This window comes from Phascolarctos cinereus, unplaced genomic scaffold (assembly GCF_003287225.1).
Source record: "Phascolarctos cinereus isolate Bilbo 61053 unplaced genomic scaffold, phaCin_HiC Scaffold_3;HRSCAF=262, whole genome shotgun sequence".
NCBI lineage: Eukaryota > Metazoa > Chordata > Mammalia > Diprotodontia > Phascolarctidae > Phascolarctos > Phascolarctos cinereus.
In genome coordinates, this window is record NW_027555736.1 from 59,664,637 (window position 1) to 59,691,593 (window position 26,957).

The 26,957-nt window shown below is 39.9% G+C and overlaps 1 protein-coding gene across 1 annotated transcript in view; it reads left to right on the forward strand.

Moving 5' to 3' along the window:
- The first annotated feature begins 9,268 nt into the window (after positions 1 to 9,268).
- LOC110221504 (L-threonine ammonia-lyase-like) overlaps positions 9,269 to 26,957 on the forward strand; it is a 36,115-nt gene continuing 18,426 nt past the window's right edge. Inside the window, 4 exon segments of the mRNA XM_021006193.2 lie at positions 9,269 to 9,307; positions 9,310 to 9,458; positions 12,227 to 12,253; positions 25,158 to 25,494. Coding sequence (XP_020861852.2) covers positions 9,269 to 9,307; positions 9,310 to 9,458; positions 12,227 to 12,253; positions 25,158 to 25,494 — 552 coding nt within the window.

Sequence of the window (26,957 nt, forward strand, 5' to 3'; positions counted from 1 at the left end):
ACCCCAAATGGGGTCACAAAGAGTTGGATTCAGCAGAACAGTAGCAAATCCCCACCTTTCTCCTTTGGGTGGGCTGGGGGGTAGGGGGGTAGGGATGCTGGAGCCAGGAGGGTTGGAGAGATCTGGGATGAAGAGAGAAGCACATGTTAGCTTCTAGTCAAAACTGATAAGATCCAGCCTTAGTGACCAAAAAATATGGACTCCAGCCGACAGCAGAATTCCCAAACTAGGGTCTATGTACCCCTGGGAGGTGTGGAAAGTTTGTCAAGGGAATACAGGGAACTAATGAAATAATCTCATTTGATTGCTTATGTGGACATACAAGGTAAACCGTAGAATGTGTGTCTTTTCATACTGAATAAGGGGCAAGGGGTAGTTTTCTGGAAGTGAGGCTATAAGAAACCCAGTTGTCTTCATGATGGCCCTTGGCTCGTTCTGGATATGCCTATGCGAGTTAAGCTATTCAGCTTATTTCTGTAGATGAAGGAATGGTCCAGGTGGATCAGAGGCAGTGGGGAGTAGTTGGAACCAACATGTTGGACTTGGAACCAGGAAAACTCAAGTTCAAATGCTACTTCTGACATTTGTGACCCTGGGAAAGTCACTTCACCTCTGTTTGCCTGTGAAATGGATATAAGAATAGCACCTATGCATTCTTCCACCCCACCTTGGATCAAATGAGGATCAAATGAGATATTTGTAAAGTGCTTAGTACAGCGCCTGGTAGATGTTTAATAAATACTGGTTGAAAGTTATACCTTGTTTTGTTTTTTTTTTTTAATTTTATTAATTTATTTTGATTTATCAACAATCACTTCCATATGCTTTTGAGTTTAAAAAATTTCTCCCCCTCCCTCCCCACCCCCCCCAAGACGGCACACAATCTCATATAGGCTATACATTTACATTCCTATTAAACATATTTTCACATTAGTGAAGTTGTAAGTAAAAATTAAAACCAATAGGAGGGAACCATTAGAAAGAGGAACAAAAACTCAACAGAAGAGAAAAAAAATGATAGCAATTCAACTTCCATAGTTCTTTCTTTGGATGTGGAAGCCCATGAGGCTTCTGGGGATGTCTTAGATCCTTGTATTGTTGAAAAGGGTTAAGTTTATCAATATTAGTCATCGCACAGCGTGGCTGTTATTGTGTACAAAGTTCTCTTGGTTCTGCTCATTTCACTCAACATCAGACCATACATGTCTTTCCAGATTTTTCTGAAGTCAGCTTGTTCGTCATTTCTTATAGCACAATAGTATTCCATTACATTCATATACCACGACTTGCTCAGCCATTCCCCAATTGATGGGAATCCTCTCAATTTCCAATTCTTTGCCATCACAAAAAGAGCTGCTATGAATATTTTTGTACATGTGGGTCCTTTTCCCATTTGTATGATCTCTTTGGGATATAGCCCCAGAAGCGCTATTGCTGGGTCAAAGGGTATGCGCATTTTTATAGCCCTTTGGGCATAGTTCCAAATTGTTCTCCAAAATGGTTGGGTCATTTCACAACTCCACCAACAATGCATTAGTGTTCCAATTTTCCCACATCCTCTCCAACATTTATCATTTTCCTGTTTTGTCATGTTGGCCAATCTGGTAGGTGTGATGTGGTACCTCAGAGTTGTTTTGATTTGCATTTCTCTAATCAATAATGATTTAGAACATTTTTTCATATGACTATAGATGGCTTTAATTTCTTCATCTGAGAGCTGTCTGTTCATATCCTTTGACCATTCATCAATTGGAGAATGGCTTGTAGTCTTATAAATTTGTCTTAATTCTCTATATATTTTAGAAATGAGGCCCTTATCAGAGAGACTGGTTGTAAAAATTCTTTCCCAATTTTCTACCTTCCTTCTAATCTTAGTTGCATTGGCTTTGTTTGTGCAAAAACTTTTCAATTTAATGTAATCAAAATTATCTATTTTGCTTTTCATAATGTTCTCTATGTCCTGTTTTATACCTTGTTTTTCTATTTCATTATCGATCAGACTAATTAAATAAAACATGTTCATAGATCACCAGCCTAGTACAGGTAATTTTTCTATTACTAGGCACTCTAGATGGATTGTTGGAAATCATACAATTGTGTGTCTGCGTATGTGTGTATATACATACACACATGTATGACACAAGGAGATTTGTGGGGAGGGCATTAACCATTAAAGAAAAGACTTCAAGATGAGTTTGAGCTGAGTCATGAAGGAAATTAGGCAGAAACAAGGAAGGGAGATGGAAAATGAAGCAAAATGCTTCTATTTGGATGCTGCTAGACACGAATTAGTCAATAGAGGGCAGCAGAGCACCTGACACATAGTAGGCATTCAATAAATGCTTGTTAAATTTAATTGAATAATAGCTAGCATTTATAAATCTCCTTAAGGTTTACAAATCATTTCTACAAATAATATCTTATTGTATTCTCACAACAACCCCAGAAGGTGAGTGTTATTTTTATCACTATTTCACAAATGAGGAAAATGAGGCAGATAGAGGTTAATTGATTTGTTCAGGGTCACACCGCTAAGTGTTTTATGGCCAGACTTGAATTCAGATCTTCTTGAGCAGAACTTAGAAGCAGGATTCAAACTCAGGTCTTGCTGTTTCTAAGTCCAACTATATCTACTACATCAATGGGTTTTGAGGAAAATGTAATGAGGGTCTTGGGACATGTTGAGTTTGAGGGTAGATAGGACAAGAGCTGAAATATAAGTAGGATTTAAGATAGACTCAGAGGGAAGAAAAAGTAAATGGTGATATCACCATTTCACTAACTGTATCACTTCTGGCGCCTTACTGACTTTCATAGAAAGCCCCTACCCAGGCAGAGGTCAGGGTCCCTCTTCTCAGCCCCTTAAACTAATTAAAATGATTGATCCTTGCATAATAAATACTTACTGACTTGACTGGAAGGATGCATTAGAGAGAGGGATTGGGGGCAAGGAGGCCAGGGAGGGCTCCAGGAGCCAGTTGGTGAAGGCTAAAATTAGGGCAAGGACAGCAAAATTTGGAAAGAAAGTTATTGCTGAGGCAGAATTGAAAAGATTTGGCAAATTACTGGATGTGGGGGAATCTTGAAAGTCCAGCTCAAAAGCCTTTTCTAATTTCCCCAGTCAATAAAAATCTTCCCCTCAGAGTTTACAATGCATTTTGTATCTTTCTTAGTTTTATATTATATTATATTATACTATACTATACTATACTATACTATACTATACTATACTATACTATACTATACTATATTATACCGCATGGCCATTAGTTTCCGTATCTATAAAATGCTGATACTTGTAGACCTTAGCTCATAAGATGACATTTCATGAATCTTAGAGTTCAACATAAATGTGAGTTATTAGTATTATGGTCTATGCTTTGTATATTCCTCAAAAACTGTCCCTAAAGCAGAAATCTTTATGATGAAACATTATTCCTCATTTTGGGTTTTATTGCATGCCTACTGCATGAAATGATTTATCTATAATGGGAAAAAGTAGTACTTACAGTGAAAAATTGTTAGACATGTCAATGACCCTTAAATTGAGTTAGCAAATAAAGTAGACATACTTCCCCACACCTCGCACAATTGGTTTCCTTCCCTGCATACAGCACTTGTTTAATAAATGTTTGTGGAATTGAATCACTTAATTTAATCTTAGATTCTTCAACCCCCAGATCTGGAAGGGATAATCTCTTCTGGTTTACTCCCTGCTTCAGATAGTCTTAATCCATCCATATTAGCAGATTCTATTTATGCCCAGATAATGCTTTTAACCCCAACCCCAATTACCAACGTCAAAACTGGGAAATGGTTCCAAATTTCATCTCCACCCACTCTCGTTCCCCACACTAAGGGTCACTATCATATTTAGCCCTTTCTTCTGGGTTGCTTATGGATTAGGATTTTTTCCCTTTAAGGCAAAGATTTCTTAATCATTTTTGTGTCACGGACTGCTTGAGCAGTCTGGTAAAGCCTATGGACTACTTCTTAGAATAACGTTTTTAAAAGTAAAAAGAAAAAAAAAAAAGAACCAACAGATTACAAGTTCCAGGACTCCAGGTTAGGAATTTTGAATGGTAGCTCAGAAAATGCTGTGCTCATCATAAAGTCCTTTCTATGTAAAACAGCTGTGTCGGAGAGCCATTTTCTCTGATTTCCTGTGACATTTTCCTACCTTTCATTCCTCTCCTCCAACAAACAAGAGCCTGATTCAGGCCTCAGCCTGGTTTGTACTGCTTACCTCAGATCTAAATATGCTTAGTCATAGTAAGTGCCATAGACACAAGGATTGATTTATAAATGCATTCACATCCTGTTCCCACCCCTCAAAGAGGTATTTGTATTTCATTCTTCTAATCCAACCATACACCAAAATCTAAAATATGCCTCCGAGGCATCAAATGATATAAGTAGAAGTGCTGACAGCTCTAGAAAAGGTACATGGCCCAGTGGCTAAAGAGTTCAGGAAGACCTAGCTTGGAATCCCATCTATTAGTCAATAAACATTTTATTAAGCACGTACGTACTACGTGCCAGATACTGTGCTAAGATAAGGTTATAGGAAAAAAGAAAAGAGGGGCAGCTAGGTGGCACAATGGACAGAGCTCCAGGCTTGGAGTCAAGAGGAGCTGAGTTCAAATGTGATGTCAGAAACTTCGCACTTACTAACTGTGACCCTGGGCAAGTCACTTAACCCAGATTGCCTTGGGGGGAAAAAAAAGAAAGAAAAGAAAAATCAGCCCCTGCCCTCAAGGAGCTTACATTCTATTTATGGAGATAACATGTATGAACTTATACGTTATGTACGTGTATGGACACCCACACGGTGTGGGTAAGGTTTATACAAATAGATACAAAGTAATCGAGGGAGGAAGCACTTGAAAAGAGAAGGCTGAGAACGGCCTTCTTCTCAAGATGTTGACTGAACTGATAATTTAAAGACTCCAGGGACTGTAGTCCCTGCTGCCGGAGAAACTGAGGCTGGTGCACAGTTTGAATGCAGGACTTCTGAACTTCAGGCAAATGGGGTACGCACTATCCAGCACCGATATGATGAGCGCCTCGGAACCGAGGGGGACCAGGTTGCCTAAGAAGAGGGGAACTGACGCAGTGTGGAAGCAGCAGGTCACAGGTTCCTTCTGCGCCAGTTGTTTTGAAATCGGCCAGTGAGTGACCAAATACACATCCAGACTAGGAAAAATAAAGTCACTCAGTTTACAAGTAAGCAAAAAATAACAAAACAAAAACAGCAAAGCAAATGAACCTAGGCATTCTAAAAGAGGCAGATGAGGAAGGGGAGTATTCCAGGGATGGCGGGGCAGCCAGTGAAAAGGTATGAAGATAGAGAGAGATGACAATGTACGAGACACAGCAAGCAGACCAGCAGACTGGTGTGGTGAGGAGAGGGACTGGGGCAGGGGCTGGGGGCAGGGGGGAGAGCAAGATGTAAGAGGATTGGAAAGATAAGAAGGGGCTAGGTTGTAAACAAATGAATGAATGAAAAAGCCGTTATTAAATATTAAATATTAAAATACAAACCCAAAGATAGTCCCTTCACTGGAGTTTGGGTCCTAACAGAGAATGATAACAAGGACAATGACCGCAAACATTTTTTTAAAATAGCTAGCATTTTTATAGCATTTTAAGGTGCTTTGCATATTTAGTAGACACTTAAGAAATGTTTATTGACTGACTGTACAAATACTATCTCATTTGATCCTCACAACCAGCCTGGGAGGTAGGTGCTATTATTATCTCCATGAGGAAACTGAGGCAGACAGAGGTTTAGCGATTTGCCCAGGGTCGCACAGCTAAAAAGTATCTAAGGAGGGATTTGAACTCAGGGCATCTTAATTTGAAGTTCAGCCCTGTTTCCCTCACACACACACATGCACACACTACCTCAGGTGATGGATGAGTGGCACACAACAGGTGTAGATTGACATACTCCTTCCAGGAACAAAGGCAGAGTTGATACGATCATAGTTTCAAAAAGGAAGAGAAGGAGGGGTGGGAGACATTTTGAGGTTGTTAAAAAGATGCAGAGTGAAGCGCTGTCTTAGTCATTCTTGAAATAATGGGCCAGGTGAGGCAGAAATGGGGCAGGGCAGACTTTCTAGAGACAAAGTGATTAAAATCTCTAAGCCAGATCTCTTTTATAAGCTCCTCTAAGGCAAGGACCCTAGGGTTTTTTGTTTGTGTGTTTTGGTTTTTGCATTTTGTATCTCTCTCTGTTTTTTTTTTTGGGGGGGCTAGGCAATGGGGTTAAGTGACTTGCCCAGGGTCACACAGCTAGTAAGTGTTAGGTGTCTGAGGTCACATTTGAACTCAGATCCTCCTGACTCCAGGGCCTGCGCTCTACCCACTGCTCCACCTAGCCGCCCCTTCTTTTGTATCTCTAATCCTTAGCATATAGTAAGTATTTGTTGACTGACTGACTGACGAAGCTGGTGTGGTGAGTGGAAAGTAAAGGGAAGAGCTCACTATCTATATGATCCTGAGTTAGTCTCTTTATTTCTCTGGGCCTCTGTTTCTTCATATGTCAAATAGGCATAATACACGTGCTGTCTCAGAGGATTGTAATGAAGCTGTATCGAGAGAATATATAAATGTGCCCATTATTATTTTACAGATGAGGAAAATGAAGTTTAGAGACAGAAGTAATTTACTTGTAGTTACATAATTAACAACAGATAGCAGGATCAGGATACAAACTGATGTTTTCATTCTTTCCACGAAATCATCTGTAATCTTTGGGGCAGCTAAATGGTGCAGTGGATAGGGCACCAGCCCTTGACTGAGGAGGACCTGAGTTCAAATCCGGCCTCAGACACTTACCAGCTGTGTGACCTTGGGCAAGTCACTTAACCCCAATTGCATACATACATACATACATACATATATATAATCTGTATCTGTATTATATGATCTCTGGGGTCTTTTCCAGCTTGAAATCCTACAAAAGTCTACAGTTCCTTAAGGATGCTCTGGGTTCTTCTGCATCAAGATTTATGGGTGGTTGTCCTTCATTCTCGAAAAGGATCAAAATGACATCACTATGCCAGAGTCAAGTTCCAGTGTGTCTGATTGATCAGACCAATACGAGCTCAGAATATTCTACCACAGATTGGGCACAAATAGTCCATGTGAACATTTGAGGTGGGTTCTCTAAATCTGTGCATCTCTGGTTTGTTTGTTTGTTTGTTTTATTTTTTTCTTTTGTTTTTTTCTTTTGGTGAAGCACTTGGGGTTAAGTGACTTGCCCAGGGTCACACAGTTAGTAAGTGCGAAGTTTCTGACTCAGATTTGAACTCAGTTCCTCTTGACTCCAAGCCTGGAGCTCTGTCCATTGCACCACCTAGCTGCCCCTCTCACGTTTCTTTTGAGCTGCTTCAATTCTGCTTTGCTCACAGAGCACAGCACCCTCTCTGATTTGGGCACGCCATGCTGAGCGGTCCTGTGCCGTCTCTTCCATGTCACACAATCAATTCCAAAGTTCTTAAGAGAGACCTTGAGAGTGTCCTTGTATCGCTTCTTCTGACCACCATGTGAGCGCTTGCCCCGTGTGAGTTCTCCATAAAACAGTCTTTCTGGCAAGCTTACATTTTGCATTTGGACGCCGTGGCCAGTCTGTTGGAGTTGCGCTCCCTGAAGCAGAGTAGTTGGAGAAAGGATCTCAGTGTCTGGAATCTTAATCTGCCAGGTGATCTTCAGAATCTTCCTAAGACCATTCAAATGGAAATGATTCAGTTTCCTGGCATACAGTCTGGGTCTCACAGGCACACAACGATGAGGTCAGCACAACGGCTCGGTAGACCTTCAGTTTGGTAGTCAATCTTCTCTCGCACACTTTTCCTTTGGAGCCTCTCAAACGCTGAGCTAGGGTGAATCAACTTTATCATCAATGTGTACTACCAAGGTAAGGAAACTTATTCTCAACATTCAAAACTTCTCCATTTGCTGTAACCGATGGTTAGTAAGTGTAACTGCTACTGTACAGCTCTGTAATCACTGGTGTGGTGGTGGCTGATGGAGCACCTGTGTTTTCTTGGTGTTAGTTGTAGGCCAAAATTAACACAAGCAGCAGAGAATCAATGCATACCTCGTAGGATCTCAGCTTCAGAGGCTGCACTAAGTGCACAATTATCTGCAAACAGAAAATCATGCACCGACACTGTCTCCACTTTGGTTTTGGCTTGTAGACTTTTCAAGTTGAAGAATTTGCCATCAGTGCAGTAGCTGACCTTAATGCCATGTTTGTCTTCATTGAAGGCATTTGACCACATGGCTGAAGACATCAGGCTAAAAAGCATGGGAACAAGCACACAGCCTTGTTTTACTCCATTGGTGACTGAAAAAGTAGGAGAGCATTGTCCATTATCCAGAACCCGGACAAGCATGCCATCGTGAAATTGATGAACAATGCTGAGGAATTTCTCCAAGCAACTAAATTTTGACATAATTTTCTATAAGCCCTCACTGCTGACAGTATCAAAGGCCTTGGTTAGATCTACAAACATTGTGTATAGACCTCTGTTCTGCTCCTGGCATTTCTCCTGGAGTTATTGGGCAGCAAACACCTTATCGATGGGTCCTTGGCCCCTTCTGAAGCCACACTGGTTCTCAGGTGAAATTAAGGAGGACTCTGGCAAGAATCTTGCTAGCAATGACTAAGAAAGAGATCCCCTTGTCTTTATCACGGGACAATCTATTTCCTTTATCTTTATAGAGATAGACAATGAAGGCATCCTTGAACTTCTGAGGGATAACCTCCTCTTGCCATATAACCTGAAAAATTTCAGTCAGCCTTTGTATGAGCAATGGACCCCCTGCCTTATAAATCTCAGCTGGAATAGAATCAGCACCAAGTCCTTTGTCTCTGGGGAGGAAGGGATAGAAACAGTTTGGAACTTAAAATGTAACAAAAAAAAGTTTAAAAAAAGTAAAAAATAAAATAAATCATGTGGAGGAGGAGGGAATTATATGATCTCTGAGGTCCCTTCCAGCTTGAAATCCCATGAAATCCTACCATTCCTTAAGGATTCTCTGGGTCCTTCTTTGTCATTTTCACATGAAAAATTCCCCTTATTTCCCCTCTCTGCTAACAGGCTTCCAATTCTTAGGTGGTTAAGCTGTAAACACCTAAAGCCCTAACTCTCTGGGGACTGCTAATCCTGCAGAGCCCTCACATTGACGGGGACAGATTGGGCCTGTGAGGTAAGCTCTTTAAATAGTAGCAAATGCTCCCGGAGTCACCAGGGGCATGTGCTGGAGGTCAGTTGGCTCCCCGGAACACTTTACCACAAGGACTGGGGACTGGTGCTGAGTGGGGAGGAGGGCGAGGCACCTAGAACTATGAATTTTGTGGCCCGGTTGTTTTTCTTGAAGGAACCACTGGACCGAACTCCTGGGGCTCACTTTGGCGGTGAAGAGTATGATCTTTTCTGGCCAAGGTTGGAGAACTCTGCGATCTAAGTTAGCACTAGAGTTGTGTCTGACCCCTGCCCACCCCTGATTTCCTATAGGGATTCATGGATCGTCCCCCAGCTAGGAACAGACCTAGACCCAGGGGAACAGACTACCCAGAAATCCAGTCACCCTGGTTGCCTCCTTACACTGCTGTGGTTAAGATTCTGCTTCAACTCTTTGTCTATGTGGCTGTTGTATTGTTTAGGTAATGCATTTTACTCGTCCTTCTCTGTCCCTGGGGCTTAGGTGCACAGCTGCTCTTGCCCGGGGAGGGAGCTGGGTGTGTAGGGGGTAGGGTGGGGGGAAGATGTGAGAGTGGGAGGAGAAGGACCCAAAGTCCTTGAGAATTTCATCTCAGCTCTACAATCCTGGCAAAAGAGTGATGGGTCATTTGTCTGTGGAGTCATTTCACACATTTTTATTTTGAAGGGAGGGTGATGGATACAAACTGCTACCCCAGGAAACTGTTAATAACCTGGCTTCTGGGGTGGGGGGTGCCCAGTATGCTCTATGGAGATCATCCAGGTTTGATTCTGGACTTTCTGTGGCTTTTATGGACAGAAGAGTGTTGCAACTGAAGTCATAGAAAAACCATATTGGAGACAAAGAGCAGTGGGGGCATATTGACTTCATTCTATGTATAACATTTTTCTTGGTTGAAGTTTGGGGGAGTAATTCTATTCCTTTCTTATTGCTGCTTCTTATCAGCTTTGTCACGATTAGCTTTTTCATGGACTAGAGCATGGACTATTGAGTCTGAAGGCCTAGGTCTTTATGTGGACTCTGTCACTTACAGCATGACCTTGCCTAAGTCATTTATTATCTTGGGGTCTTGGCTTCCTCATCTGTAAATTGAGAATAATAATAATAATGATAATAATAATAACACTACCTACCTCACAGGATTGTTGTGAAAAAATTGGTTTATAAACCTCAAAAATTCTATAAGATTCTGAGGCTATGTCCCAGCAAGGTCAAGCATCAGTGAAGGAAGGGAACACAGTTCACCAGCTGTGAGTTTTTCTTCACTGGAGGTGTTCTAGTTGGACTGGATGACCACTCACTAAGGCTAGTGTATGTATGCATGGAAGGAATGCTGGTTCAGTCACCCTTTGGACCAGATGGCCTCAGAAGTCCCTTCCGGCTCTGAAATTCTGGGATCGCTAAACACCATCGATCAGCCCTTATACTGAGTTTTAAAATTTGCATATTAAACATTTAATGTTTGCTCATTACATTGTTTGGGCCCTGATTGGCTCAAAATGAATGTAAATAGCAATTGTTGCTGCTTTGGCCAGAAACCCTGAGGGTCTTTCCCTCCTAGATTGATTTTTTATTTTTGCCTCACTTCTTATTAAGTCTTAATCCCTTTATCACTGAATGAGTGTTGCTTCAATTAAACTGAGACCTTGTTAAAGCCCTCAGCTTAAAAAGGCCAAGGTCTCTCACTGCAGCTGGGGCCATCTCCAGTGGTCCAGATCTGTGCCTTGCCCCTGGACCTCGATGGCTCCAGAGGAGAGAGCGAGGCTGGTGGCTTTGCACAGCCCTCTCCCACTTAAATCCAATTCACCTGCATGCCATGGCATCACCTCCCTGCTGTCATGGGCCTCTTTGAGAAAGAAGGACAGACAGCAATGACAATAATTTTATTTGTACCCTACGACAGCCCTGTGAAGTAGGTGCTAGAGGAGGTACTGGGAGGTCTCATAGATAGTAAACGTCAGAGGCTTTGAACCCAGATCTTCTTCACTTTGATACTTCATTTTAATTTTCTTAAATTTTTTAGTTTTAGGCAATTAGAGTTAAGTGACTTGTCCAGGGTCACACAGCTGGTGTCAAGTGTTCGGTCTGAGGCTGGATTTGAACTCAGGTCCTCCTGACTCCAGGGCTGGTGGTCGATCCACTGTGCCACCTAGCTGTCCTCAATACTTCATTTTATAAAAGCATAATTGTATAATTATTTTTGTAATAAGACTCTGGTATCTATATTCTGTTTCAGATTTTCCATCAGGCATGTTAATGCATACTTTAATGCTGTTTAAGGCAATGCATTTGTAGAATTAGATTCTCATGAGATAGGTAGACTGGACTGGATTAAGGATATCTGTGACACCTTGCTTAGTAGCTGGTCCAGCCCCAGAAGGATTATTATTAAATCCGCTTTCAATTCACATGTGTGTATAGAATGAGATTTCTTAAAATCCCCAACATCAGTCACAGTTTAAAGCTTAACAGGTTTTCCCTTTGTTCTCATTACAAGTCGAGAAGACTAGCATTATTGCAATATTTTACATACCTTAGTTTGGTCTTTATGATACTCCTGTGGGATAGCTCACATAAATATTATTATGCCTATTTTACAGATGAAGAAACTGAGGTCTGGAGAGATTAAGTGATTTGGCCAATCTCACACAGCTAACACGTGGCATAGCTAGCAATCAAGGCTTCATGATTCCAAGTCCACAATACTGTGCTGCTAGGTAATTTTCAACCTTAGTCAGATGGGACAAATGTTAAAAGTTCTGTTTCCCATAGGGCCTTGTGGGTTGGACTAGCAAGTCTTCTCAGGCAAGTACACGTGAAAAAAAAAAGGATCCAAAATTGCAGTCAAGTGTAATAAAGGAAATTACATTATTGTGTGGTTTTTTACAAGTCAAGTTTTTTCCCTAGGGTGGGGTAAGAAATCTTTTTCTCTTAGTCCCTAGAATGCATCTCACTGTGCCTTCCTGATCTCATTTTGCTGTTTTTGCAGCTACGCCGAGGAGCTGATTTCTAGGAGGTAAGTTTCTTGAATCATACCTGGGTACCCCTTCTTGTGCACAGATGTGTCTGACTAACCGAACTAAGGGATCCCTGAAGACTACCTGGGTGGATGTGAAGGGAGCATTAGTTAGAGAGACAAGGAGAGGGAGAGAGATAGGGAAAGATAAACAGAGAGATGCAGAGAGATAAGGAGGGAGAGAGAGAGAGAGAGACAGAGACAGAGAGACAGAGAGATGGAGAGAGAGATAGACAGATCATTGATTAAGCATTCATGTGACTTGCTTTAACCAACATCTACAGTAACACTAAGTACCTTCCCTCCAACGGCTCTACCCTAATTCAGTAATCCCTGCTTGTGCTCAGTTGGGGAATAAAAATATGGTAGCACTGACAGCTGACATCTATGTAGTGATTTAAGGTTTGCCAAGTCAGGAAGACTCATCTTCCTAGTTCAAATGTGACCTCAAACACTTACCTGGGCAAGTTACTTAACTCTGTTTGCCTCAGTTTCCTCATTTGTAAAATGAGCTGGAGAAGGAAATGGCAAACCACTCTAGTATCTCTGGCAAGAAAAAACAAGAAAAAAAATATTGCTTGCTTTGGCAAGCAAGTCACTTGGGGTAGTTACAACATCCTCTCTACTGGAACACCCCAGTGACCCAGACCACTGCGATGTTGCATGTCAATGGAACAAGTCAATAAGGTATTTCTACAAGGTTGTCTTTGTAAACACTCCTAGTTCTTGGAATAATTAAACCATCACAGAGGTGTTAAACTCAAATGAGATAATGAATGTAAAGCACTTTGCAAACCTTAAAGTCCTAAAAAAATGCCAGTAGTAGTAGTAGTAGTAGTGGTCCAGTTGGTAGGCATGCACTTTGGTGATGACTTAAAGTATTATACAAATGCCAGTAGTAGTAGTAGTAGTAGTAGTAGTAGTAGTAGTAGTAGTAGTAGTTGTTGTTGTTGTTGTTGTTGTCCAGTTGGTAGGCATGCACTCTGGTGATGACTTAAAGTACTATACAAATGCCAGTAGTAGTAGTAGTAGTAGTAGTAGTAGTAGTAGTAGTAGTAGTAGTAGTAGTTGTCCAGTTGGTAGGCATGCACTCTGGTGATGACTTAAAGTACTATACAAATGCCAGTAGTAGTAGTAGTAGTAGTAGTAGTAGTAGTAGTTGTTGTTGTTGTTGTTATTGTTGTTGTTAACCTCCAGTTGCTAACCGTCCACTCTGGTGATGACTTTGTACTGGAGACTCCTCCTACACACTTGCTGAGCCCAGCACTGTTTATAGAGCAAACAGGGGTGGGGTGATAAATGTTTAGCACCCGGGCTGTCAAAGAAAAGAATGTTTGCAGATACTTTTCAGTTTATTCTGCATTATTAACATTTTCTTAAGTCTAGATAATCAACAAAATAATAAATTAATCCCTGATTTGTAAATCTGAGATTGAGGTGTAAATCCTCACACTGAAAATTTAACAATCTGCTCAATGGCTCCAACATACCTCTGGATCAACTCCCTAGGGCTCCCTATGACCTGAATGACTGTGTGTGTAGGCATGTATGTATGTGTCTGTGTATATACATAAAGGTACACACATACCTCAGCTATATGTTTGTGTGTATAGGTACATGTGTTTTATATATGCACATGCGTATCATGTTTGTGTGTACATGTGTGTATGTGTGTATTACACATGTGTGTATGTAATTTGTATGTACATAGTTATTTGCTTATTTGTATCTCCTTCCTTAGAATGTTAGAATGTGAGCTCCTGGAAGTCAGGGACCATGTTTTTTACTTTCTTTGTATCCCCAGCATTTAAGTATACTACCTGGCAATAGTAGGAACTCGAGAAATGTTTGTTGATGGCTTGATTGACTAACCTTGAAGTATGGGAAATTTCCACTGGAGGAAAAATAAGAAGAGAGGGAGGGAGGGAGAGAGACAGAGACACAGACACAGAAAGACAGAGAAAGATGGTGGTGGCCACAGAGGTGGTGGGAGCTAGAGTTTCCATTGGCAAAGTTTTTCTGTGTTTGCATGAGTCTGAAACAGTAGTTCCAAAATTGCTACTGATTGCTATGCTAATGATGATTCCAAATATTACAGCTGACATGGATTATTTTCCAAGTATGCCTGTACCTGATTAAAGGCTGATTAGGGGCAGCTAGATGGGGCAGTGGATAGAGCTCCAGCCTTGGAGTCAGGAGGACATGAGTCAAATCCAGCTTCAGACACTTGACATTTACTAACTGTGTGACCCTGGGCAAGTCACTTAACCCCGATTGCCTCAGCAAAAAGCTAAATAAATAAAATAAAGGACTGATTAAAACTGGGCTTAGAGCTCAGATCTGGGGGCACAAGAGAAATAAGCTACCACCTCCCTTTAAGAACCTTATAACCTGCAATGTGAGGGCTGGAAGGCACTGTAGATATTATTTTATCTTACATTTAGGGAAACTGAAACCAAATTGAACGACTTTGATGGATCTCGGGAAGCTTTTAGATGGAGACCTAAGGCATATACCCAAAGAAAGAATTAGATACATGCATGCCAGTGCCTTCTTCCTTTCTGAAGAGGGATGCAAAAGAAGGAAATGAGCCAAGCCTTGTGTCTTAGATCTGGCAAGAGTGTGGTGGACTCTGAACTGATTTTACAATTCTTCTAGAAAGAGTAATTGGAGATCAGTAATCTTCCCTTGGTCATGTTCCTTCTCTTACATTTCAGAATTGCTCAGCAAAGCTTTTCCTGGGCTCTGAATGTGAAGGGCACATTTGCATTGCTAGTATTCTTAGAGCTTAAGAAATGGAACTGGGGGAAAAACCCAGATTGCCCACACTCCCCAGCCCAAAATCCTTTCCTTTATAGACCTTAGTAAACCTAATGGGTTTCCCACCCATTAGACTCTAAACTCCTTGAGAGCAGGGTCTGCTTTTTGTTTTTAATCTTTCTTTGTCTACCAGGACTTAGCATATGCCTGCCTGCCTGGAACTTAGTACAAGTTAATAAATGTTTGTTGACTAACTAACTTAAGGGGTAGTCCCTGGGGAGTAGGGATTATGGGGCAGTAGATAATACAAGTGGTCCATTTCATTAAATGACTGTAATTTTTAAAAAGCCAACAAAATTTTTGCAGATTGAAGGACAAATGTGATACACACATATCTATATGCATATTATATATATGTACACACATATATACACATATATTAAAATATGTGGACCAATAATAACTTATATTAATATACTAACCAATACTAACTAAAATACAAGTGCAGTAAATGCATAATCAATTACACAGAGGCTTTTTGTCATTGCATAAGCTCTTAATTGATTGTTACAGATATCATTATCTAGAATTATGTTAGGAAGGAAACAAACCTTTTTATTTTTTCTTAAAGACTAAATTTTATTTTATCTTCGGCCAAAGATTAGCCTTCTTTCCCACCCAATTCCGTCCCATGCCTCCCTATCCAGAAAGCAAGAAAAACAAAATCCCTGTTACAAATATATATGGTCAAGCAAAACAGATTTTCTCATTGGTCATGTCTTTAAAAAATCCCATTTTAATCTGCACTCTGAGGTCATTACCTCTCTATCAAGAGGTAGGCAGCATGTTTCATCAAAGGTCTTCAAGAATTATGATTTGTCATTGTGTTATTCAGAGTTCCCCAGATCTCTCTCTCTCTCTCTCTCTCTCTCTCTCTCTCTCTCTCTCTCTCTCTCTCTCTCCCTGTCTCTGTCTCATCTGCTTAGATCCATCTTCTTACCCTTTTGAACTTGTATAGTCGATCACAACAATTTCCCACATTGATCATACACTAAAATATATTTATGTCATTCTGCATTCTGAGTCCTTCACTTCTCTGTCAGGAAATAGGTAATGTGTTTCACCATTAGTTCTCTGGAATCCTGGTTTGTGTAAGAATGATAAGATTCATGAATGAAAATTACCTAAGAATGCACATTACTAATTATATAATAATGATAGGATAATTATAAAGGATAAGAATTCAGCAGAATAGTATTCCCTCAAATTTGTTTATCATAACTTGTTCCTCAGTTCCTCAATTTATGGGCTTCTTCATGGATTCTGATTCTTCACTGCCTCAAAAAGAAGTATAAATATTTGTGTACATCTTTAGAGTTTGTTTGCTTAGAACTAATCCCTCCCTTAATTTACCCTCCCTCTAATTTCCCCTTTCTTCTTTTCTCTTTCCCTCCCATTTCCAGGTGAGGAATCCAGTTGTGCACGTATGTGTGTTTCTGTATCCAGTTGTGCATGTATGTGTGTTTTTTCTTCTTTTGACCAGTTCAGATGAGAGTGAGATTCATGTGTTGGCCATTCCCCTTCCACCTCCTCCTTGGTTGCATAAATATCTACCTGTACACCTTGGTGTGAGATAATTTTCCCCAAACCTTCCTTTCCCTTCCTCCCCCTCCCCTAGGCTATTCTTCCTTCTCTTTCTTTCCATTATTTTCTTAAAATCATCAAGTCGTAACAGAGTAACTCTCAGGCCTGATTGAATTAGATTCCCTCTATGAACCCAGATGATGATAAGGATCAGAGAGGACACATGTATCGTCTCCCCATCTTTGAATGAAAGCATATTGTCTCTGTTTAATTCTTTATCATTGCTCATTCGTGTTTAGCTTTTTATGTTTCTCTTCACTATTTCTTTTTTGGTTGCTTGTAGTACTTCTCCTTGGACTTGGAAGCTCTGGATTTTGGCGATGATGCTCCTGAGAGTTTTCATTTTGGGGTTCCTTTCAGGAGGCTTCAAGTGGATGCTCAGTGTTTCCGTTTTGTCCTCTGGTTGTAAGGAATCTGGGCAGTTTTCTTTGGGAATTTCTTGGAATATGACGTATAAGCTCTTTTTTCGGTCATGCAATTCAGATAGTCCAATGATTCTTAAATTTTTTCCTCCTCAATCTGTTTTCCAAGTCAGTTGTTTTTGCAATGAAATGCCTTACTTTTTCTCTTTTTTTCAGCCTTTTGACTTTGTTTTAATATTTCTTGCTGCCTCATGGAGTCATTAGCTTCTGTTTGGTCCATTTTAATTTTTAGGGAGCTTATTTGCTTGGGCAAGATTTTGCACATCTTGGTCCAACCTATTAATTCCCTTTCTAATTTTTTCTTCCATGATTATCATTTCTTTTCCATTTTTTTCCCTCAAGAACTCTAATTAATTTATAAAAAATATTTTAACTCTTTTTTTTAAAAAATTGATCTCTTTTAGGAATTCTTGTTGAGTTTGTGTAGAAATTGTGTTTTTATCTGAAGCTTTGCTTGTAGATGTTTTGGAGTCATTCTCTTTTGCATTTGTGTCTTGAACATCCCTGCCACCATAATAGCTCATTTTGTTCATTTGTTTGTTTGATCATTCTTCTAGCCTTCTTGATTTCAAACTTGATGTTAGGGCTGGGTTCTACAGCACTTCTGGAGAACAGGTCTGGGTTGATCCTATTTCTGCTTTTTTAGTGTATTGTGTTATTCTAGGATCTCAGGAACAGGCTAGAGACCTGCAAGGTTTCAGTGCTCCCAAAGTGGTCTGATCCAAGGCAATGTCTGGTTGATACCCTCCACACTTAATCTGAACTCTGTAAGCTCCTGACCTGTTGCTGGACTCAACCCCTATCAGCCAGCGGAAAAGCTCTATTGGCTCAGAGTGATAGAACTATAGGCTCCCCTGGGATTCCTGCACTGGATATTCCTATTCAGGCTGGACTAGATGTTGAAAATGAAACCCTGCTTTGCATCTGAGGTCTGAGCTACACTACTGTTGAACCTGCTTTCTCCATACCCTGCTTCCTAACAGGGAACCGCTTCTGTGTTCAGGTCCCTTTTTCACTCTGCCCTGGATCTTCCACCTGGCATTGGTTGGTTGCCAGTTCTCAACTGTCCCTGTCTCAGTGGCTCAGTATATTCCTGGTAGTGCCCTGGTTACAGTCTGAGACCTTTTCTTACCATGGTGCACAGCTTCTCCCTGGGTTCTGGAATGCTCCCTACCAGATCTGTCCCCTGTATCCACAAACCTCCCTGCTCTGGGCTGAACAAATGACTCACTGTTACTTCTTCTGGATTTCCCTGTTGAGATCTGGTGAATTTTCTAGATCTGTTTGGAGACTTTGTGGAGGGGAACTCAGCTATACTGCTTCCTTTCACTCTGCCATCTTGGCTCTGCCTCCCAAAACAAGCATTTCTTAAGAATCACTATGTGCCATACACTGTGTAAGGTGCTTTTCAAATATTATTTTATTTGATTTTGAAAGGATTCTCAGCATTAGAAAAGTTGGAAACCACTTTCTAAAGGACATTGCTTTGTAAACAATCTAATAAACAGTTATGTCCTAAGCTCTGGAAACACAAAGATGAAAACTAAAACAGTGCCTGTCTTCAAGATGCTTCTGTTCTATTGGGGACAAACAAATGGCAAAGATATAAGTAAATTCAAAATATACACAGAGTAAATCCAAGGCAATTGGGGAGGCACTGGTCCCTTGGGAGATGAGGAAAGCCTAATGGAGGACCACATGCTTGAGATGAACTTGGAAGAAAACTAGTCAACCTGAGAGGCATAGGTGAGGAGTGAGAGTATTCCAGGCATGACGGACAGTCTATGCCATATGTGAGGGACAACAAGCAATTCAGTTTATTGGAATGTAGGGTTCCCATAAGAGTGTTTTGTATAATAAGTATGGAAAAGTAAGCTGGAGCTAAATCAGAAAGCTCTGTCTGAGCAACACACAAAGGAGTTCGTATTTTAACCCAGAGTCAATAAGGAAACTGCTGGAGCTTTTCGAACCCTGGGAGTGACGTGTTCAGAGCTGTACTTTTGGAAAACCACTCAGCAACTGTGCAGTTGGATGGATTGGATGGGGAGAGAAGGGAAGCAGAGAAACCAATTACAAGGCTATTATAATAAGAGCTAATGAAGGCATAGATGAGGATAGTGGTCATATGAATGGAGAGGAGGTTGTGAGAGATGCTGAGGGGGTAGAAATGAGAAGAATGTGACTGACTGGATGCAGGAGGTGAGGAAGAGGGAAGTGTGAAAGAGAGTACTGAGATTTCACATCTGGGGGACTGGAAGGATGGTGATACCCTCAACAGAAACTGGGAAATTTGAAAGAGAGATGGGGGTGGGGCAGAGCCAAGATGGCAGAGTGCAGACTGGGGTCCAGTTGAACTCTCCTGCTATTCCTCTCCAAACACTTTATTTTTTAATTTTTTTAAAGCCCTGTAATGGGGTTAAGTGACTTGCCCAGGGTCACACAGCTGGTAAGTGTTATGTGTCTGAGGCTGGATTTGAACAGAGTGAGACATTTTTCTGACCTAAGAAAATTTAGGAGGTCTGCAGGACAGAGTTGGAGGCCTGTCCTGAGAACATACAGGAGAGGGTAGTAACAGTGGCTGCAGCAGCAACAGAAGTGGTTTTGGGAACTCTTAGCCCACAGATGGCAAGAGGGTCAGACAACTGGTCAGAAGAAGATTATAGGGGGTGTTTTGTTGGCACTGGTGCAGCTATTGCTGATTGGCAACTCTATTGCTCATCTGCAGTCCTGGGTCACAGTTCCAGGACAGAGAAGAGTGCTTCTGGTCAGTCACAAGGGAACAGGGGCCTGGTTGCAGCTCCAAGGCAAAGAGGAATACTAGTACTTGTGGCTACAGGGGAACGGGGAACCTTCCTGGGTAAACACCAAAGCACAAGAAAGGAATGACCATACCTCTCCCTGGATCACGCCACCTTGGAAGCATCAAAAACTTGCAAACTCACAGAACTAGCTCTGAAGATAGCAGCATGAAAAATTTTGAATTTTGGGACAAGGCCTCTCCACCTCCAGGTGAGCAGAACCCAACTTTTACATGAAGTTTAAAGTCAAGAAATAGGTTCAAAAAATGAGCAAATAACAACAAAAGTATTTGTCAATAAAAAGCTGCTACGATGGCAGGGAAGACCAAAACATTAATTCAGAAAAAGACAACAATGTGAAAACAGAACACAAAAAAAGCCTCAGAGAAAAATGTTAATTGGATCCAGGCCTAACAAGAATCTCTGAAAGAGTGAAAGAAAGAGATGAATGGTAGAGGAAAATTTTGGGAAAGAAATGAGTGATACAAGAAAATTATGAAAAGAGAATTTACAGCTTAATAAGAGAGGCACAAAAAGTACTGAGGAAACTATTACCTTAAAAAATAGAATTGACCTAATAGTAAAAGAGACACAAAAAATCACTGAAGGAAAGAACTCCTTAAAAAGCAGAATTGGCCAAATAGAAAGAGGTAAAAAGCTCCCTGGAGAAAATAATTCCTTAAAAATTAGAATTGGGTAAATGAAAGCTAATGACTGCACAAGACATCAAAAAGCAATCAAAATCAAAAGAATGAAAAAATAGAATAAAATGTAAAATATCTTATCAGAAAAACAACTGACCTAGGAAACAGATTGAGGAGAGATATTTAAAAATTATTGGACTACCTGAAAGCTATGACAAAAGAAAAGCATAGACATCATGTTTCCAGAAATTATCAAGGGAAATTTTCCTAATATCTTTGATCCAGAGGGTAAAACAGAAAATGAAAGAATCCACTAATCACCTCCTGAAAGAGATCCTCAAATGAAAACTCTGAGGAATATTGTAGCTAAATTTCAGAGCTCCCAGGTCAAAGAGAAAATACTTCAAAAAGCCAGCAAGAAACAATCAATTGTTATGGAGCCACAGTCAGGATCACACAAGATTTAGCAGCTTCCACTTTAAAGGACCCAAGAGCTTGGAGTATGATTTCTGGAGGCAAAGGAGCTAGGATTATAACCAAGAATAATTTACCCAATAAATTGAGTATAATCCTTCAGGGGAAAAGATGGATATTTAATGAAATAGAGTACTTTCAAGCATTCCTGATGAAAAAAACAGAGCTGAAAAGAAAATTTAACATTCAAATAGAAGACTCAAAAGAAGTATGAAAAGGTAAACGTGAAAGAATAATTATAGTGGATTCAGTGGAAGTAAAATGTTTACATTCCTATGTGGGAAGATGATAATTGTAATTCCTAAGAACTTTATAATTATTAGGGCAGTTAAAAGGCATTCACATAGACAAATGACATGAGTGCAAGTCGATTGTGTTGGAATGATCTCTTCCTCCCCCCTGCCCCCCCCAAAAAATGAAAGGGTGAGAAAAAGGGATGCACTGAGAGAAGGGGGAAAGGAGAGCTAGAATGGGGCAAATTTTGTCACACAAATGAAGCACACAAGGAAGAGTTTTTAGATTGGAGGAGAAAATAGGTGGGCAATGCTTGAACTTCATTCTCATTGGAATTGGTTCAAATAGTGAAGAATATATACATACACACACACACATATATGTACTCAGTTGCGTATAGAAATCTAACTTACTCAATAGATAAACAGGAGAGGAAGGAGATAAGAGATATAGGGGTGGTGGTGATAAAAAAGAGGACAGATTAAGGGAGGCAATGGTTAAAAGCAAAATAAACTTTTGAGGAGGGACAGGATAAAAAGAGAAGAAATAGAAACAAATGGCCTGGAAGGAAATACACATTAATCATAACTATGAATGTGAACGGGATGAGCTCACCCATAAAATGAAAGCGAATAGCAGAATGGATTAGAAACCAGAATCCAACAATGTGAGATTTATAAGAAACACACTTGAAAGGGAAAGACACACATAGAATTAAAATAAAGGGCTGAAGCAGGATCTAATATGCTTTAACTGAAGTAAAAAAGGCAGGAGTAGCAATCAAGATCTCAGACAAAGCAAAAGCAAAAACAGACCTAATTAAAAGAGATAATAAGAAAAACTACATTTTGCTAAAAGGTACCATAGACAATGAAGTAATGTAGAAATTTTTGTAGCAAGTTTTTCTGATAAAGGCCTCATTTCTCAAATATATATTGACTGTAGAACTGAGTCAAATTTATAAAAATGAGAGCCATTTCCCAATTAATAAATGGTCAAAGTATGTAAACAGGCAGTTTTCAGAAAAAGAAATCAAAGCAATCTGAAGTCATATGAAAAAATGCTCTAAATCACTATTAGAGAAATGAAAATTAAACTAACTCTGAGGTACCACCTCATACATACCAGAAGTGACAAATGCTGGAGAGGAGGAGAGAAAAATAGATAGAAAAAATGAATTGTTGGTGGAGTAGTGACTTGGTCCAACAATTGTGGAGGACAATTTGGAACTATACTCAAAAGGCTATAAAACTATGCATGCCAGCTCTGTATTCCAAAGAGAGCCTCTCTCTGTCCCCCCTCCCCCCAAAAAAGGAGTATATATATAAAAGTATTTATAGCAGTATATTCATCTGTTGGGGAATAACTAAACAAGGTATGACATATGATTTTGATGGAGTACTATTTTTCTCTAAGAAATCACCAGAGAGGTGGTTTCAGAAAAACATGGCAAGACCTATATAAACTCCTTAAAATGATAAATAGTATCTATCTAAAGCCATCAGCAAGCATTATCTGTAATGAGGATAAGCTAGAAACCTTCCTGATAAGATTAGAGGTAAAGCAAGGATGCCCATTATCACCACTCTTATTCAATATTATTAGAAATGCTAGCTAAAGCAATAAAATGTTTGGGAGTCTATCTGCCAAGACAAATCCAGGAAGTATATGAACATAATTACGAAACATTTTTCACACAAATAAAGTCAGACCTAAACAATTGGAAAAATATTAATTGCTCAAGGGTAGGCCAGGCCAATATAATAAAAATGATAATTCTACCTAAATTAATCTACTCATTCAGTGCCATACCAATTGAACTACCAAAAATATTTTATGGAGCTAGAAAAATAATAACAAAATTCATCTGGAAGAATAAAAGGCCAAGAATATCAAGGCAATTGATGAAAAAAAAATGTGAAGGAAGGTACCTTAGCTATATCAGATTTCAAACTGTATTATGAAGTGGTAATCATCAAAACAACTTGATCCTGGCTAAGAAATAGAGTAGTGGATCAGTGGAATAGATTAGGCAGATAATACATAGTAATAAATGACCATAGTAATTCAGTGTTTGATAATCCCAAAGATATAAGCTTTTGGGACAAGAATTCACTATTTGACAAAAACTGCCAGGAAAACTGGAAAACAGTATGGCAGAAACTAGGTACAGATCAACATCTCACACCATATACCAAGATAAAGTCAAAATGGCTGCATGATTTAGACATAAAGAGTGATACCCTAAGCAAATTAGGGGAACATGGAATAGTAATTGGGGAAAAATAAAATTATATTAACAAAACCCTATTTTTTTTTGGCAAAGTAAAGCAAGAAGAACCAGGAGATCATTGTGTATAGTAACAGCAACATTATAATGATGATCAACTGTGAAAGACTTGACTACTCTGATCAATACAATGATCTAAGACTATTCCAAAGGACTCATGATGAAAAAATGCTCTCCAGCCCCAGAGAGAGAGTTGATGAACTCTGAGTACATATTGAAGTATAATTTTTTTACTTTTAAATTTTTCTTGCTTTTCAAAAAAAAAGGTTAATATGGAAATATGCTTTGCATGATTTCACATGTATAATTGATATCTTATTCCTTACCTTCTCAGTGGGTGTTGAAGGAGTGGGAGGGAGGGAGAGAATTTGGAACTCAAAATTTAAAAAGAAAAGAATGTTTTTCATATATATATATATATATTTTAAGGAAAGGAAACCCTTGGGATATAATCAAGGCTAGATGTGGACAAATGGACTGTTCATCAAGAATTGGCTTAATATCCCACGTGACATGTGGTTTTAGTGATAAAGGATTAAAGAATATGTGTCAAAATTTCATAACCTCAATGCCAAATCATGTAAAATAAGTTATATTGCAGAGCACTGATATTACATGTTAAAAAAATTTTTAAGATGGAAAAAAAAGAAAGGTTGGGCAGGAGAAAATTATAAGTTCAGCTTTGAGTATGTTGAATTTGAGAGGCTACCTATAGAATATCCAATTGGAATTGTCCAGTAGGCAGTTGGTGGTACTGGATCTCCAAGGAGACAGTAGGGCTGAATACATAGATTTAGGAGTCATACGCACAGAGATAAGAATGAACCCATGGTGGTTAAGGAGATGACAAAGTGAGGGAGTAGAGAGAGAAAGAGGGCCCAAAATAGAGCCTTGGAGGACACCTATGGTTAGTTGGTAGGGTAAGGTTGATGGTCTAGAAAAGAAAAATGAGAAAAGAAAGGCTGGGTAAATAGGACAAAAGCCAAGAAAAGGCTCTGTCATGAAAACCCAGAGACAAGAGAACATGCAGCAGGAAAGGGCAGTCTAAAGTATCAGTTGGTACAAAGAGGTCAAGAGAGATGATGACTGAGAAAAGGTAACATTTGTTGTTGTTTGGTCATTTTTCAGTTGTATCTAACTCTTTGTGACCCTTTTTGGGGTTTTCTTGACAAAGGTACTGGAGTAGTTTGCCATTTCCTTCTTTAGCTTATTTTTACAGATGAGGAAACTGAGGCAAACAAGGTTAAATGACTTGCCCAGGGTCACATCACTAATAAGTGTCAGAAGTAAAATTTGAACTCAGGTCATCCTGTCTCCAACCACCCTCTGACCCCTTCTATCCACTGTACCACCTATCTGCCCTTGAGAAAAGGTCACTGTTTGTCAAATCAAAGACCACTGATGCCTTTAGAGAGAGAAATTTAAATTGAGTGATGTGATGGGAAGTCAGATGACAAGGGGAAGCAAAGTGGTGGACAGATTTTTTTTTTTTAATCGAGCTTGTCTATGAAAGGGAAGAGATGTATAGGGCAAAATAGCTTGAGAGGATTGTGGGATCCAATAAAGGTATTTTTAATTAGGTCCCCGTAGAAAGTATCTTGGGTAACCAAACTCTCTTCCTCTTTTTTCTCCTTCCAGGAACAATGATAAAGAAAAGAAATCTGAAGCTGCTGTCCTCCAGGCATCCTGCATCAGAGAACAAGAGCCCCTGGAAAATAGCAGCTGCGGCCAGTGCCAGCCACCCAGCCAGCTTGAGCAGTTAAAGGATTATGTAGAAGAAGATGATTTTCAAGGGAATGCTAAGACATGGAAGCTGAAGGTCCTGGAGCATGGAGAGAGCCCCCTAGAGCTCCCAGTCAAGCCATCCAAAGGCAGTGCCTGCCAAGAAACACCCAGCTTTAAGTTGATCAGATTGGAAGATATTAACACAGCAGCCTCCCAGATCCAGAAGGGTGTCCAGGTCACTCCATGCACGGTATGATATGAAATAAGCAGATCTGGGTTCTAGTCCTATCTTTGCCACTAATTAGCTATGGAACTTTGGTCAAGACACAACCTCTCTGGACTGAACGCTTTCTAAAGTGAGAGTAACCATGCTGTACCTGTGGGCAACTGTGCTGTTGTGAGGATCAAATGGGATGAGATCTTCAAGATGTTCTGGATGCTAGTCCAGTACAAGGGAATATGATTATTAAAATTAGTTTCTCCAATTTACAGACCATTTGGATCCCAGAAAAATGCTTTTGAGCAGTTAGTCATTGAGTCAACAAGCATTTATTAAGCACTTACTGTATGCAAAGCACTGTACTGAGTGCTGGCGATGCAAGGAAAGGCAAAACTTGGGTCCCCACCCTCCAGGAGTTCCCATTCTTATGAAGGAGTCCATATGTAAACAACTATACACATACCATATATATATTATATAATTACATATTATGTAATATATAATTATATATTATAAAAAAATATATGTTATAAATATATATCTAGGGCAAAGGGATGAGGGGTATAATCTCAGAGGGTTCTTAATCTGGGGTCCCAACTTAAACATTTTAAAAATTGTATTTTATTATAATTGTTTTCCTTTGTATCCTTATGTATTTTATTTTATGCCTTTTAAAAGCAATAGAGGTCCTTAAGTTTCACAAGACTGTCAAAAGGATCCATGGAATAAATAGGGTTTGTCTTAGAGGGAGAGTCATCCTCTATAAGCAATTCAGAAGAAAGAAAGGCCTAATATGCTAGTGACTCCTAGAACTCTGAAAAGAGTAATAATAAGCATCTTTCTAGCATCCAACTTAGTAACTGGAGTGTCAGTTGGGGAAGTGACCCCTGAAGCTGCTCACTAAGGTCACTAATGGGAGGAGATAGCTTGGCAATCGTGCAATGGACAGATTGGATAGGGGAGAGAAGGAGGACGGAGAAGTCAATTAGAAGGCTATTATAATAAGGGGTAATGAAGGCATAAGCTAAGATAGTGGTTATGTGAATGGAGAAAAAGATGTCAGAGGTACTGTGGAGGTAAAAATGAGAAGAATGGGCAACTGACTGGATACAGGAGGTGAGGGAGAGGGAAGTGTGGGAGAGGACACTGAGCTTTCACATTTGGGGGACTAGAAGAATGATGATACACTCAACAGAAACTGGGATGTTTAAAAGAAAAAGGGTGGGGCAGAGCCAAGATGGCAGAGTAGAGCCTTGGACCCAGTTGAATTCTCCCAATATTCCCCTCCAAACAACTTTAAAATAGTTCCTCAAATCAAATTTTGGAGTGGCAGAGACACCAAAAGTTCCGTCAGAAACATTTCTCCAGCCTAAGACAATTTAGGAGATCCACAGGAAAGGTCTGTAACACCAAGGTGGGAGCACCAGTGATGGGCCTTGGATGTGGTTGTGGTAGCAGTGGCTTTGGGAGCTCTCAGCCCAAAGACCATAAGG